Source organism: Oxyura jamaicensis, chromosome 10, assembly GCF_011077185.1.
Source record: "Oxyura jamaicensis isolate SHBP4307 breed ruddy duck chromosome 10, BPBGC_Ojam_1.0, whole genome shotgun sequence".
Lineage (NCBI taxonomy): Eukaryota > Metazoa > Chordata > Aves > Anseriformes > Anatidae > Oxyura > Oxyura jamaicensis.
Window position 1 is genome coordinate 10,324,803 of NC_048902.1, and position 13,737 is coordinate 10,338,539.

At 42.5% G+C, this 13,737-nt stretch overlaps 1 protein-coding gene across 4 annotated transcripts in view; it reads left to right on the top strand.

Annotated features, from left to right (window-relative positions):
• MYO9A (myosin IXA) overlaps positions 1 to 13,737 on the top strand; it is a 194,739-nt gene that overhangs the window by 90,278 nt on the left and 90,724 nt on the right. For all 4 annotated transcript variants that reach the window (XM_035335640.1, XM_035335643.1, XM_035335641.1 and 1 more), the window contains exon 9: positions 4,928 to 5,017. In XM_035335640.1, the coding sequence (XP_035191531.1) occupies positions 4,928 to 5,017 (90 nt within the window). The remainder of the gene's footprint in view (positions 1 to 4,927; positions 5,018 to 13,737) is intronic.

Consider the following 13,737-nt stretch of genomic DNA (forward strand, 5'->3'; position numbering starts at 1 on the left):
TTTCCTTAAATGACTTGCTCAATTTGTCTATTCAAGGATTTGATGAGAAAAAGAGAAGAAAAAAATCTAATTGGGTTTGGCAAAAGGGCACTGAATTGGTTGTGTCTGAGAGCTGCCAAGAAGGGATCCAGAGGTCCTGATGCACAAAACCCAGAGGGTGGTTGCTTTCTTGGGAAGAGGAACAACTAGCCTGTCTGAAGTGAAACAAATAGGCAAAATTAGCTATCTTTTCCTCCCTCCAGAGGCAAGTCTGACCAAAAGTATCATGAGCTTGCTGTTCTACATTAGAAAGTAGCCTTTGAGTTTCTAAGGACAACTGGGGGAAACTTCCATAGTTAATGCAACAACACTGAATCACCCTTCTTTCTCTCCCTTTTTTTCTCTCGTTTTCTATTTCTTTCTCTCTTTCTGATACCTATCCTTCCACTGTATCAAGAGACTTCCAATCCCACAAAATGAAGCTAATATGCAGATTGTTGAAGGAATCCGGGAGGAGTTGATGACCTGAGATGGATTTTATTTTTCTTAGATACTGACAGCCCAGTCCAATATGTTTTTAGTTTATTAAAACATTCAGACCAGCATTTGTTGAAAAAGCAAACTGCAATATAGGATTTTGGCCAGACTCCGTGGATCATTGTTTCATTTACAGTAAGACCCTGATTCCTTTCCTCAAGAATAGACATAGCGTGCGGATTATGTGAGGGTTTTGGCAGGTTTTTCTCGGCCTTTGTTTAAACTTTGCTGAAATATGGCGCTGTAGCGTGATGTCAGTTCTTCCTGATGGATTGAACAGACGTGGAAGTCTGTGCAAGCAGTGAAGTTATTGCAGGCAGAGGGAGAAATCCTCTTCAGAAACCATGGAGGATTGTGTAAAACTCTTCTGGGGAAAAACCTGGAAGTGCTCCTTCTGTGGGCTTACTGGTATCTATCTCTTTCCATCAGTCCAAACGAAAAAAATCTCCAGCCTCTCAACATGGACTTAAAACAGCAGGGGTTTTGTATTTGGATGTGTAATTCATCATGAGCTGTATTTCAGCTTGAGGAGCTGTTTGTTCAGAACTCGTAGCTGAACTCAGTCTTTGGGCTGCAAGTCGGCAAGGATCTGTGGTTTTATTAAACTATTGTGTTATGTTTCTGATTTATGAATTCCTAAGAATAATTATCAAAAGTCATCCATTAGAGATGATCGAGTGTTAGATCACCCTAAAGTTGACTATTTTTTTTTTAATTAGAAGAGCAAGAATGTTTTAATTATGTGCATTTACTAATACTGGAAATTATTTCCATGGAGAGTACTGAGTAAGGAAGACAAATTGTGTCTTCACTGAATAGTTTTATATTTGGTTGTTAGGCTTAGATAACCAGACTCAATGCAAATAATGGTAAATATAAGTTATGAGCTATCCAAAATTAGTTTTGCCAATTCTCTTTTACATTGACCATGTTGGCTTTTGCAGCCAATATCTACCTCCACAGAAAACTGTGCTGAAGCTTTTTTTCTACTAATAAGTTATCTTTGGCTGCGCAGAGGAATCCCACAGACAGCATGCTCCTCATGTGATAGACATCTCAGAAAGTAACAGAGTGGGGGGAAAGGAGGTGAGGTTTATGGGGCAGCCGGTGCTTTACACTGTGCATGGCATCCAGCCTTTTCTTCTGCATCCCTTCTCCAGTTAAGCTTGGGGTTCTGAAGCTCTGAGCCAGATCTCCAGTCAGATAGCTTGACTTGAAAGAAAATCAGAATAGAAAGTTCTGCTCTTTCTCAGGAAGAGCTGATAGAAAATAAAGTCCATCCTAGCACTGCCTGAATTTATGTTCCATACCAAGCAGCTTTCGAACGAGCACTGAACATCTCAATCCTGTTTTCAAATATGGAAGCAACTAGAAGGAGAGAGAAAAAGATAAGATTTCTTGCTTTCAAACTGGAAATGGTTCCTTTTACTTCATAACACAATACCCTAGCGTTACAGGAGAAGTAATTGCAGCCTGCCAGGGCTCCTGCCCAGCCTTTGCGGGAGGCTGCCCTGCTGTCCCTACTGCCTCCCTCTCTTGACATTTACAGCAGTGGCAGGGTTGGAGGTCATCCTTCACTGGGTTTTAGAGGTCTAGTCATCCAGCCATCCCAGCATCCGTTCAACTTGCATGTGGCATTCAACTCTAACATCTGTGTGTTGTCCCTGTAATTAAGGTAGGAAGTCCTACAGGCCATGTAGCTTTTTTGAGACTTGCCCCTTTAGCACTGGAAAGCAAACATCCATGAAACGTAACCTAAAAGTATGACTCCCAGGGAACAATCTGAAGGAATAAGTTGTTTTCTTTGCTCATCTCCTGGGTTGGTTTTGTCTCCATTTTAGTATATCATGCATACTGAATGCCAGAGGAAGCTTGGGATGCATGCTTTGGAAACTGCAACCATGTGCACCAGGCATCTTTAGTCACTGGCACATGCTGAATTCATCTTTAGAAAGCTCCTGTGGACATCAGGAACCAGACACATTAAAGCTCTAACCTTCAATTAAAATTTGGCCAAGTCAGCAGTGCTCCTTGTTAGATATTGGCTCTCAGCAGTGAAGTAATCAGACCAAGCTCTGCTGGGCATTAGTTGTGGGCAGAGACCTGGAGGATCCCCATCTGGGGCTGAATTTCCCATCCTTGCCAAGTAAGTATTCTCATGAAAAGATCATCAGCAGAGTTGGGATGTAGGACACACATCTGCAGGTCTTACCCATCCGGAGAGCTCAGGGAAGAGGAAGCTATGGAGAACCACAGACAGATGGGGAGGGCGAAGGGTACGGGTAGTTGTTCAAACCATTTAAAATGCCTATGTTTACTGACAAATCTGAGACTTGGAAGCATTCAGGCTGTTTAGTCTGGGCACCAAGAATATTGCATTGGACTGTTTTGATTAGTTACCATCTGATACCCCTCTGCCTATTGCTTTTTTTAATTTTTTTATTTTTAAAAAGCCAGCACGCAGGCTGTGGGTTTACAGCAGTCCTCTCTTGTTCCTACTTCAGCGCATTTGCTGTTCATGTGGCAAAATGGATGGTGTAAAACTCACTTTTGTTCCAGGCTTTGCAATTGAGGGATGTCAGCTGATGTCCCGCAGTTGCAAGCTGCTGAAAAAATGTCCACGTTTTGCTTTTGGCTGCGTGCTTGAGTCAGCAAATGACCCAACTGCGTTCGATGAGACAGGAGCCAGGGACTGAAGAGGAACTGAGTGGGAACCTGGAGCCGAGACGAGGACTGGGTCGATTCAGGTCGTGCTTTAGTGGCACACGCAGAAAATGATCAGTTGTTCTGGCTGGAGAGCCTAGCATATTGCCATTTTGCTGTATGTAGAGGAATAGAAACCAAATGTGAAAACTTGCTGTGGATTTCCGGGCTAACCAGAAGATACTTTTTCCCCCACTTTGTTTTGAAAGGCAAAATAAGATTGCAATAACTGGGGGCTCTAGGGTACTAGTGAGGACAAGTGAGATTAATCTCAAGGTGTTGAAGTTTGATTCCTCATGGTAAGGACTTGTTGGTAGGTGAAGACTGTCCAGGTGACTTGGTGTTTTCTACTTCTCACTCTGGCGCAAAAAGTTTTTGTTACTGGATGTTGCAGGAAAAAACAGTTGTATACAAATTCATTGCAGTGTATCAGGGAAAGTCCTGTGACAGCACATCTGGTACAAAGAAATACTTTTTTTTTTTTTTTTTGTGCAGAGTGGAATCATTTTTGCAATGGTTTGTGAGCTTAGGCTCAACTGGCTTATTTGCATTGCTCTCAACACTTATTATTGGGTTAAACCAATAAGCCAAAGTACATGAACTGCTAAGTTTAGCATCATCAATGTCAAATCATAAATGGATGTACCTGTGTTTAAAAACAGATAAAAATAAAAAAGGCCTAGGGTGGTTTCAGAAATATGGTTTTGGTGCTTCTAACCTTCCATAGAGGTGATGTGAACAGGTCTGGTGTCCACATTGAGCTGTTCAGTTAGGGCAGGTGTACAGCCCGCGTTACATATCCTCTGATGGCAGTATCTCTGGGTCAAGCCATAGCCGCTAAGTCCTGGTTTTCACCAAGATGAAGAATTTCAGTTTTGACATTGAAATTTAGCAAAGAGAGGAGTGAATGACTCAAAGTATTTAGGTACAACTTATGCATGAGCATAACATCATCTGTTCTGGTAGACAGGACATGTTCTGGGATTTCTTGAGAAGATGAAAATAAAAGGAACTTGAATCTTGGGGAGCAGGAGGCTTTCTCCTGACAATTAGTAGCAGGGAATGTTTAATTTGTTGGCACCATTTACCTGTTTGCCCAAGTGTCTGTGTTTATACAACTGACTTTTCTGCAAATGGCTGATTAGCAAGTGGTTGTCGCCTGGTTGGGAACTGGTTTCTTTAGGGAGTTAAATATCAGGTGTGAATATCAGAGCAAATATCAGGTGCTCTTCTGTTCAAAAGGTTTCTTTCTCCTTCTAATTCCTCCCTTCTCCCCACCCTAAAAAACAGAAAACAAAACAAGAATTTAAAACCCAATCCCATCTAGATATATCTCTTAAACCAGTGACACTGTTTGGTTTGTTTGTAGAGTAATTTGTATGATGTCATCTTGATAACACTAGAAAGTTGAGTTATTTTGCCAACAAAGGGGAAAAAACATGGGAGGGAGGAGCTATAGCAGGAACAAAGGAGACCAATGGGAACTTGCTAGAAATGAGGTGGCTGAATGCAGAAAATCAGGTTCCCTTGAATACTGTGGTGTCTGTTTTCTGATGCTGGATTTATGGGCTGAGTTATCTTCTCACAATATCTAGCTCATTCTTATGCATGGAACATTAACTTTGTGAAGGCTGGCAAAACAGAATGGATTTTTTTTTTTTTTAATTTATTCCTAGAATAATTGTTAACATCAAGATTTTTGTTTCAGGTGAAAGAAGAAATGCTCTTTGAGGCCCTGGTTACCAGAAAGACAGTGACAGTAGGAGAGAAGCTCATCTTACCCTACAAACTAGCAGAGGTCTGTACACGATGTTTATTTTTAAAAGGAAAACTCTTGGGATGGTTTTCAAAGCTTTGAAATCTGTTTGAACCGTACACTTAGCTCTGGTAGAGTTTCTTTTGGTATTTATTTATTTACATAAAAATAAGTAAATGTAGGAGAAGCTGATGTGTGTGGAGCTAGAAAACAGTTGACTTTACCTTCTACACTGTTCTTGGAAAGCAGATTTATGCGTTGTTCTGTGATAATGTTTAACTGTTTTAATGACTTACAGTTGTGTAAATGTTCTCCAGAGCAGAGTTGTGCATCACTGAATGTATGTGAGTGAAACAAGTAGTAATCTTCATACATAGTTCCCTAAACTGCAGCACTGATTCATCCCACAAAAGAGGGGTGATCTAAGACCTCCAGGACGTTTTTGGCGTGGTTCTGAAGTGCCTACATTAGTCACGGTTCCTGTATGGGAAGAGCTGGAGATCATCTGAAGAAAATTCCCATTATCGCTTTTGCAGACCTCTCACGTCCTCGGCCCTTGCATGGTGCTTTGGGGTGGCCACGACACGATCAGCCTCTCTCAGCTTGTTCCAAGGGTATTCAGTGCTGCTGCTAGCCTTGGGGATGGCACTGCATGAAGTAATTTCTTAATTATGGTCTGTCTTGGATTACAATGTCAGCAAATTTGTGTTTTTCCGAAATATGTGGTTTCCAGGAACTCTGAATTACATTCTGTGGCTGGTAAACAGAAAAACTTCTATTTTCTTCTTATATTCTCCAAAGTATATCAGCTCTGTTCTGCTGCAAGACCTTTTTTGGCTGTTCCTGCACCTACTGTTGTTGTATTCCTCAATTTAAGAGCGTAGAGCATGGCCCAAGCTGGTTCCTTCTTGTCGTAGGGTTGTATGAGAACGTGCAACGCCTTGAGCAATGTCCGTGAGATCAGTCTGTTACGTTGCAAGTAGGTAAATGCCTCATATGATGTATTTAGGGTCGGCTGTAAATATGTTGATTTTTGTGTTGTTGTTCTTTTTCCCCTTTTGAGATCATGTGTTCAAGTTCAGTAACTGAAACCAAACTCTCATGTTGGAAATTATTTCCTTTGTGCAAAGTTTGAATCTCCCCTAACAAAGGGCACATATGCTTTTACTGCATCTTTGTGATGGATGTATAATAAATGTGGGGTTTTTATTTTTTTCTTCTCTGTATGGCTTGGGCACAGATTTAGGAAATTGCTGGAATAGTTTAAAACATAACTATTGCCACCCTTTTGCTGGAGGTTACTTCCCAGCAGCAGTGATGATGGAACAAAATGCGCCACTGCTCCTTCAGCCACCTCACCTCACAACTTGGCAGGTTGGATTAAGTTGTTTCTTCTAATATTTTATGCTTAGTCACGAGACATTGTACGAAACAGTCTTACTTATATGTTCCTTCTGTGGAGATCAAGGAGCCCCTGTTGCTACCAAAACTCTCTGAGCATGAATTTCAGAGGTACTTTCCAAAATGTTCTTATTGATGTCTCTGCTCACAAATCTCAGGTATTCACTGATAAAGGTTTGTTACTAATATATGGTTTAAAAAAACCAAAGAGTAGAAAAATCAGGGTGTGGTGAGGGGGAAGACAGAAGAGCATCAGACTCCAGTGGCTCATTACGTGATGATTATGCTCTAAAGTAATCTCATGACTAAATCACTAAGTAAGAAGCCATGAATTCCATTGAGAAAAGACAAAAAGACAGGCATTGCATGTGCTTTCTGTCCACTGTCCCTACAGCATTAGCACCCTGACTGCCGAAATGTATTTGCCAGTGAGCTCTGTGGTCCGTCACTGACTGGCTTTTACTCTGGACACTAGAGTAGGATTTGAGCTGCTCTAACGTCACTGCAGTAAGAGGTCTCCTCCTGGTCTTGGGGAACAGGAGAGGAGACATCCCAATCCATCTGAATGAGGAAGGAAGTGTAGGATTCGTGGGACATTTTAGGGCTTTGCACAGGACACTGCTATCTGATCGTCCCACTCATGACTAATTGGACCGGCAGCACAGTTGGCCCTAGTGGGAACCAAAGGACTGGTTATTTTTGTGTGCTTTACAAAAGAGCATTACAGTTGGCTCAAATGGATGGAGTGCTTGAGGTTTTGAGGATTTGCAGACATGACTATCCCACCACAGCTCCTACAGCTCATAGCTGTCTTTCCTGATAAAGCAATGATGGGTGTAGCAGCTACATTATTTTCCAGATGCTAAAATGCTTGATGCTTTTTTCATAGATCATTGATAGTCTGAACGTTTTAGTGGAATTCAGTGGAATTTGTCTGGAAAAGGCTATACGGCAGTGGCTCTCAAAAAAGGACTGTAAAAATATTATCTTGGCGTATGCTTGCTCTTTTACACCGTCAAGAAGAGCAGCTTGGATCTACCAAGTGCCTTGTAAGGCTTTGAAGAATTTTATACATGCAGCCTGCACCCAAATATCTGGACAGAGCAGCAGTCACTAAAAGAAGCGCAAAAACTCAGCGACTCAGGGAATGTTACGCTGAAAGAAGGGACTCTAAGAAATGAGATTTATGGTCCTGAAACCAGTTGTGTAAACTGTGCATGGAAATAGCAACTTTTGGGGCTCTGGGGGTAGCACTGGGCATCTACCTCCAGTACCGCTGATGAGATTCCTTGGCACAGTGAGAAGGGTGGTGTGTCCCCTGCTGCAGACCAGGAACCTACAGACCTTGGTTGTATTGTGCTTCTGTGGCTTTGGTTATTGGAGAGGAGTTATAAGTAAGGAGCTCTAATTTCAAATAAGCATTTTTCATATATTGAAAGCCTCGAGATCTTACATTTTGAATGGGTTTTTGAACTTTGATGAGGCTCCCACGTGCTTCCAGCCCAGGTTCAGGAACTGCTTCTCTGTGAGCTCTGCCCAGGGGCTGATGTTTGCTGATCTCTTCCATCAAACAGTGTTGGAATAAATGTAGCTGACAAGTCGACATGGGAAATACCGTACATGAAATGGCAAATGCTCTGTGTCTGATTACCACCCGGCTGCTGTGCTGTCTGTAACCTCCTGGTCTCACCGTGACAATTGCCACCGCTCCTTAATAGTCTTGAATGGGCAGAGGAGATGCAGCCAGCCTGGAGTAATCCTTTCTTTCAGAGGCTTGGAAGCATCAGAGTTGAGATCGGGCTTTATTATACAAAGTTAAGTCTTTTCTCTTCAATTGTCCCGAGCTGCAGCCCCACAAAGAGGATGCCTTTGTTGGATTTGCAGCGATGCTGCATTCCTCCCCATCCGCATACTTGCTCGCTGCGTTGTTATTGTACGCTGATTAGAAACACTGTTGTGTGGTTTGGGGCTTTTTTTGAAACTGTGGTTCGAGCACTTGGCAGCTCCTCATTTGAAACATTCTCCTTCGTAACAGTTCTAAATTTATATCAGACTCCTTTTGTAAGCCTGTTCTGTTCATCTCTGCAATAATTAAGTAAAACTTGATATTTTATTCTGACATCTTTTGATGCCTGAGTAAAAGGTATTGCAAAATGTCCTCGAGCAGTGTTTGTGATGACAACTTATAACGGGAGATCCCAGTGGCCTGAAGCCCATGGTGTTGAAGATGACAGCTGCAACTGTCTCTGTGTTTATTCATATTGTACTTCTTTATTACAACATTTCTTGTTGGCTTTATTCTTAAGAGTTGCATGCCATTTTTCAGTTAGGCAGAAATGCTGGCTTTGTCAGCTCTGTGTTTCTTTTAATAAGATGGGTGGCCTTGGAGGATCTCAATCAGATTAACATATAATTATTCAAATCCAATAGGAAGGTGAGACTCTAGCAAAAAGCAAAAGTGCTGCCATCCTATGCCCCAGCAGCTGCTGGTGCTGTTTTCAGCTGAGCAAGTTCTTCCCAACATGTACAGATTTCATCTTACTCATGTCACACAGGTGGATACAAGATGTGTGACAGCAGCACCTACTGAGCAGGGATGCAAGCAGGAGTGGAAAGACTGTTGTGAACAGAGTTCCCAGTTCAAGGTGCCTGTCCTCAGGCTATTACAAGGTAAAAATCGACCCTGCTTCGTAGTTGCAATCCTTTTTTTGGAACTGATGGCAAACGTGGGCTTGATTGGACCCCCTGTGTAGCTGAGCCCTGTGGGGAGCGAGTTTCCTGTACACATCCAGTCTGCATCTCCAATGGCTGTCAAAATTCAGATGAGCAAGGACACCACATCCATAAATAATGCTTATATTTACCTCTGGCAGCTGCCTCTTATCTTCAGACCCACAGTGGGCTGTCTGCCGTGGAGCTGCCTCCTGGAACCATTCATTTTTCCTTTTATAGCAGCTGGATGGTATTTTAATGCAGTGTTTGAAATGACTGCATAATTTGGTCTAGTGCTAAGGTTCAGAAGCTCTGTGCTGCAGATAAACTTAGAAAAGGCTGCACAGACATAAAAGGCTGTAGTTTTGTTCAGAGGTCTAGATTTGTTGCCCAAAACAGCTGTTAACGTCTTTATCAGGAGCGAGCCTGTGTATTAATGTAGCCAGCAGCAGTTAATGGATTTCCAGAGAAACCACGGTGTGTCTGTGCAGGGCGAGCGCTGTGTTTGATAACAGTGAGCTGGCCAATTCCACTTGAGTGAGCAAACAAAATGCAGCAGTGAGGACCCTTTGAAAAGAGAAGATCTGACTACAGGAGCAAGAGAGCAGGCGGTGATTTCTCGGGTGGTGTTTTGCTTCAGGTTTGCCTTCCCTGTGGCTGCAGAAATGCCCACGTGGTTCTCCTTCCTAACAAGGTGAACTGCAACAGGCACGTAAATGAAATGGAGAAAAATGGGATTTTAATGGCAGCAGAACAGTAATGTCTTCTGAGAGTTGCTGTGCCCCTCAGTTCCAGACTTTGTTTCTTCATCTATCATTACATGTGTTTTTGCAGCCTCCCCAACAGGTTGAAAAGTTTCATAAGCCACATTTCAGGTATCCAATAGAAAAAACAACAGACGTGCTGAATGCTAAGCAGCTTGACTGATGTCTGGTAGGGAACATGCAGCAGGTCCAGCAGCAAAGCACTTTAATCAAAGCTTTGTTGGAGAACCTGGGGGCTGCTAGCAAAAAAATAAATAAAAAATAAAAATAAATTGCTCTTCCTTATGTGTGTAATCTGAGCATCATCTTAAGCTTAATCTGCACAAAGAACTGCCCTTCTGGGCCACATCTGTCTTCCTGCTTCTATCTAAATAATTCAAAGAATTCAGTTGTTTTTTTCCACCTCAGCTTACTGCAGGGCTCCGAGACAATTATCTTATACCTTGACTAATCTAGTCTTTTTACCTCTCTGAAATCCATCTTGACTGGTGTTTCTCTGTCTGATCGACCACCGCATTCTTCAGCTTGTTCCCCCTGTCCGTGGCGCCGGAGTCAAGCCCCGTATCGGAGCTCATCACCCGTCCCCACCTCGTTTCCATCCCGTTTGTTCTGCTTATCGTGCTGGCGTCTGTCACCTGCTTCTCTGTTTTTCACCAGAGCCTCAGTGTTTTTTTCCATGTTCTTCATCAGATGAGGAAAGAACCTTGTTATCAAAGTAAATACATCTGTTAATGAATCCTTTTTTTTTAATATCCTTCTAGAAAACAGATTTTTCCATGATGCCTTCAATTCATTTAGTTCTGTTGGCATTACTTTAGCCAATGACTTTGCAAAAAGACTTTGTTTTAACAGACCTGTAGTCAGCTATTTGTGACCAAGGAGGTTTTATCCCTGAAGGGTTAGTTAATTAATCAATTTACACTTTCTGAAGAAGTCTGATGTGAAAACACCAAATAGAAGGGAAATGAAAGATGTGAGACAACTTCTTGGGCAACAAGTAACCCGAATCTTCAATTCCTTCAGGTCTGGAAAGCTGTTAGGAGCTGCTTGTTTGATGTGATGAGTGTCACTAAATGTCTTCTGGTTAACTGAATGTGTATTAATTGTTGTAAGTGGAAAATAGACATCTTAAAAGCCAGAGGACCTGAAAGGGACTGGGTGGTGTATCCTGGGCTATCCCTGCAAGCAGAGGTGGCAGAGCACAACAGAAAGAAGGCAGGCAGTTTCCTGCCACTGTGGCACTTGTCTTTACGGTGACAGCAAGACCCAGGATGAAAACAGTTCTTTTAGTTCTTCTGCATGGCTGTGAGCGTCCCTAGATCTAAAACTCTATGTAGCAATAATATTTTTTTTGAAATTTTTATTTCCAAGCTTATACAGGATATAATGTGCTGTCATATCTTTGCTTAAATGACTACGTGCCAGTAACTCAGCACATGGCTCTTAGATGCAGACAGTTACGTGGCCGTGTAACCGTTCTGTGATGGATGCTGAACGCTCAAATTGCAATTGAATGTATTCTCAATCTGCAAAATGCTTTTTATTCTGCATAATTACATGCAGCTGTAGGTCCGTGTGAAATCAGCTGATGATTACTTGGAAAAACGCTTATGCAATTCAGGTCAGAGTTGCTAACAGAAGTATTCAGGCTTGTGAAAATCTGCTAGGTACAGAAAAGACCAGAGGGCGATGAGCATTGGACCTGTGTACTCAATGGGATGAAAATGCAGGAGGGGGCAGTTCGGCAGGCCTTCTGAGGATGATGTGAAGAGGGGCTAAGGTTACTTCCCTCTTACTGTTCTCACATCTTTGTCATCCCTGGGGCTGTGCTGACTCAATTAGCTAGCCTGGAGAGAGTCTGGGAGCGGAGGCACTGCTGGGTTTGTGTCCTTTGGCTAAGTCCAGTTGGTTCAAAAAAAGGCCAGCAAGCACCAGCCTTGTGCTGGGTTCAGAAAAGGAGAGAGGATCCAGGACCAGGGGTGGCTGATGGGACTGGCACATCCCTCCCTTCATGTGACACTAAGCCATCAAGTCTCTTCTTCATGTCATGATATGTGACTTCACCCCAGCTGTCTTTACTTGGGATGAACTTCGGCGTGTTCATGGAGATGCTCCCAAGATGGTTATTTCAGATCATAAACTGTGCCGTGTTTGTGGGTTGAGCTTGCAGGGAACACTTTATTTTCAGCGAGGTAACAGTTAATTGGCAGAAATGTGAGATAGCGAAGCCTTGTGGAGCAGACCTTAATGAGAGGAAAAAAGTATTTCATTACAGCCAAGAGCTGAGTGATGTTTCATTAGCTCATGTGCTAGTGGTGGTACTGTCTGATGCCTTTTTCAGACCATTATAGAGAGAAAAGGAATGGAGTTCCACAGCCAAGTTTTCAAATGGCGTGACATTATCTAAGATGTTAAAAAAAAAAAAAAAAAAAAAAAAAAGCTCAAAGGAAAATATCATAGTTGCACTAACTATGAACACTTAACAGACTGAAAATAACAGAGGGGAAAAAGTGGGAAGGAGACAAAATAATTAATAGCATGCAAAAAATTGGATGAATATTCTCAGTCCTGAAGTGTAAGGACACTTAATAAAGAAAGGAGCAAAACTGCTGGAAGCACCTACTTATACCAGGCACCATTAGCTTATGAGACTCACTGTCACCACAGGTCATTAACATTTGGAGCTTAGCAGGATTCCTTTGAAGAGTTGGTACGTTGATGAGTATATTCAGAATTACAGAAAAATATTAATAGAATAAGCCTGGAACCCCACAAAGCTTATAAGAGACCTGCAAGCGTCTCTGCTTCAGGATATGAAGGCACTATCGATGCAGAACTTCAAAAGAAACTTCTTATGGGATTAGGTTTTTCATTTTCTCTTCAAAACGCCAGGAACAGCCATGCTTGGTGGCAGAGCATGGACTAGCCAAGACTCTTGGTTTACTAGGATGGGTGGGCTGCACGTGTTTCGTTGTGAGATGCGGCATCCTTCCTTTGTTAGGAAGACCAAGTCCATCAACGACAGGTCTTTTTTAACCTGCTTTGATGATTTTGTTCACAGTATAATACGATTATGTGCCGTCATGTTTCTGTGAAGCTGTGCATGGCAGATGTTGCAGAGATTTGGCTGAATGGAGCTCGTGTCTATGAGATTTTCCCAAAGCTGCAGAGCTTCATGGTGACAGCATCTATCTGAACACTGCCGTGTCAGAGCTGTTCAGTTCACTCTTCTCCTCTGTGCCCATGCAGCCCTGTAAATTCTTGTGTATTAGCAGTGCTTGTGCTATCAAGTTGGCACTGGTGTTTGGAAAATAGAAGACTCAGCTTTCTGGAATTCTGAGCAGACTCCAAAAATAAGGACTTCAGGAGAAATGGTGACTTTCCATGGAGTGCTCTGCCTGTCATCAGCCTCCCCGCGCCAGATGCCCTTTCTGTCATCAAATCCATTCTAAACTCTTTTAAAGGTTCTTTTAATTACATTTGATTACTTAAAAGGTGCTTTAATTTCACAGAGTCCCTTTAGTAGGTGTCCTCAGTAGTTTCTTGATTTAAATTTACGCTAAACTCAAAGCTTTGTAAGAATGGAAACCACCCATTCCTGAATTAGTAAGTCAGCTTTTCCCATGCAGCATGTAATTTTGGTATCGTTGGTAGGAATATGGGATTTTCTATATAATCTCAATCTGAGTAAATCCAAGTTGATTTCTCAGCCAGCTGATAAGGCTGTTCATCAGCACGTGATGTAGGACAAGGTGTAGAAGCTCGGTGGCTGGACAGGGTGTGCAGCACTAGACCGTGCCTCCATAGCTGGAGCAGTTGAGGTGTGGCGAGGACGCATTTTGCATTGAGGAGACTTGCCAAAAAAAGGGGGGGGGGGGGGGGGGG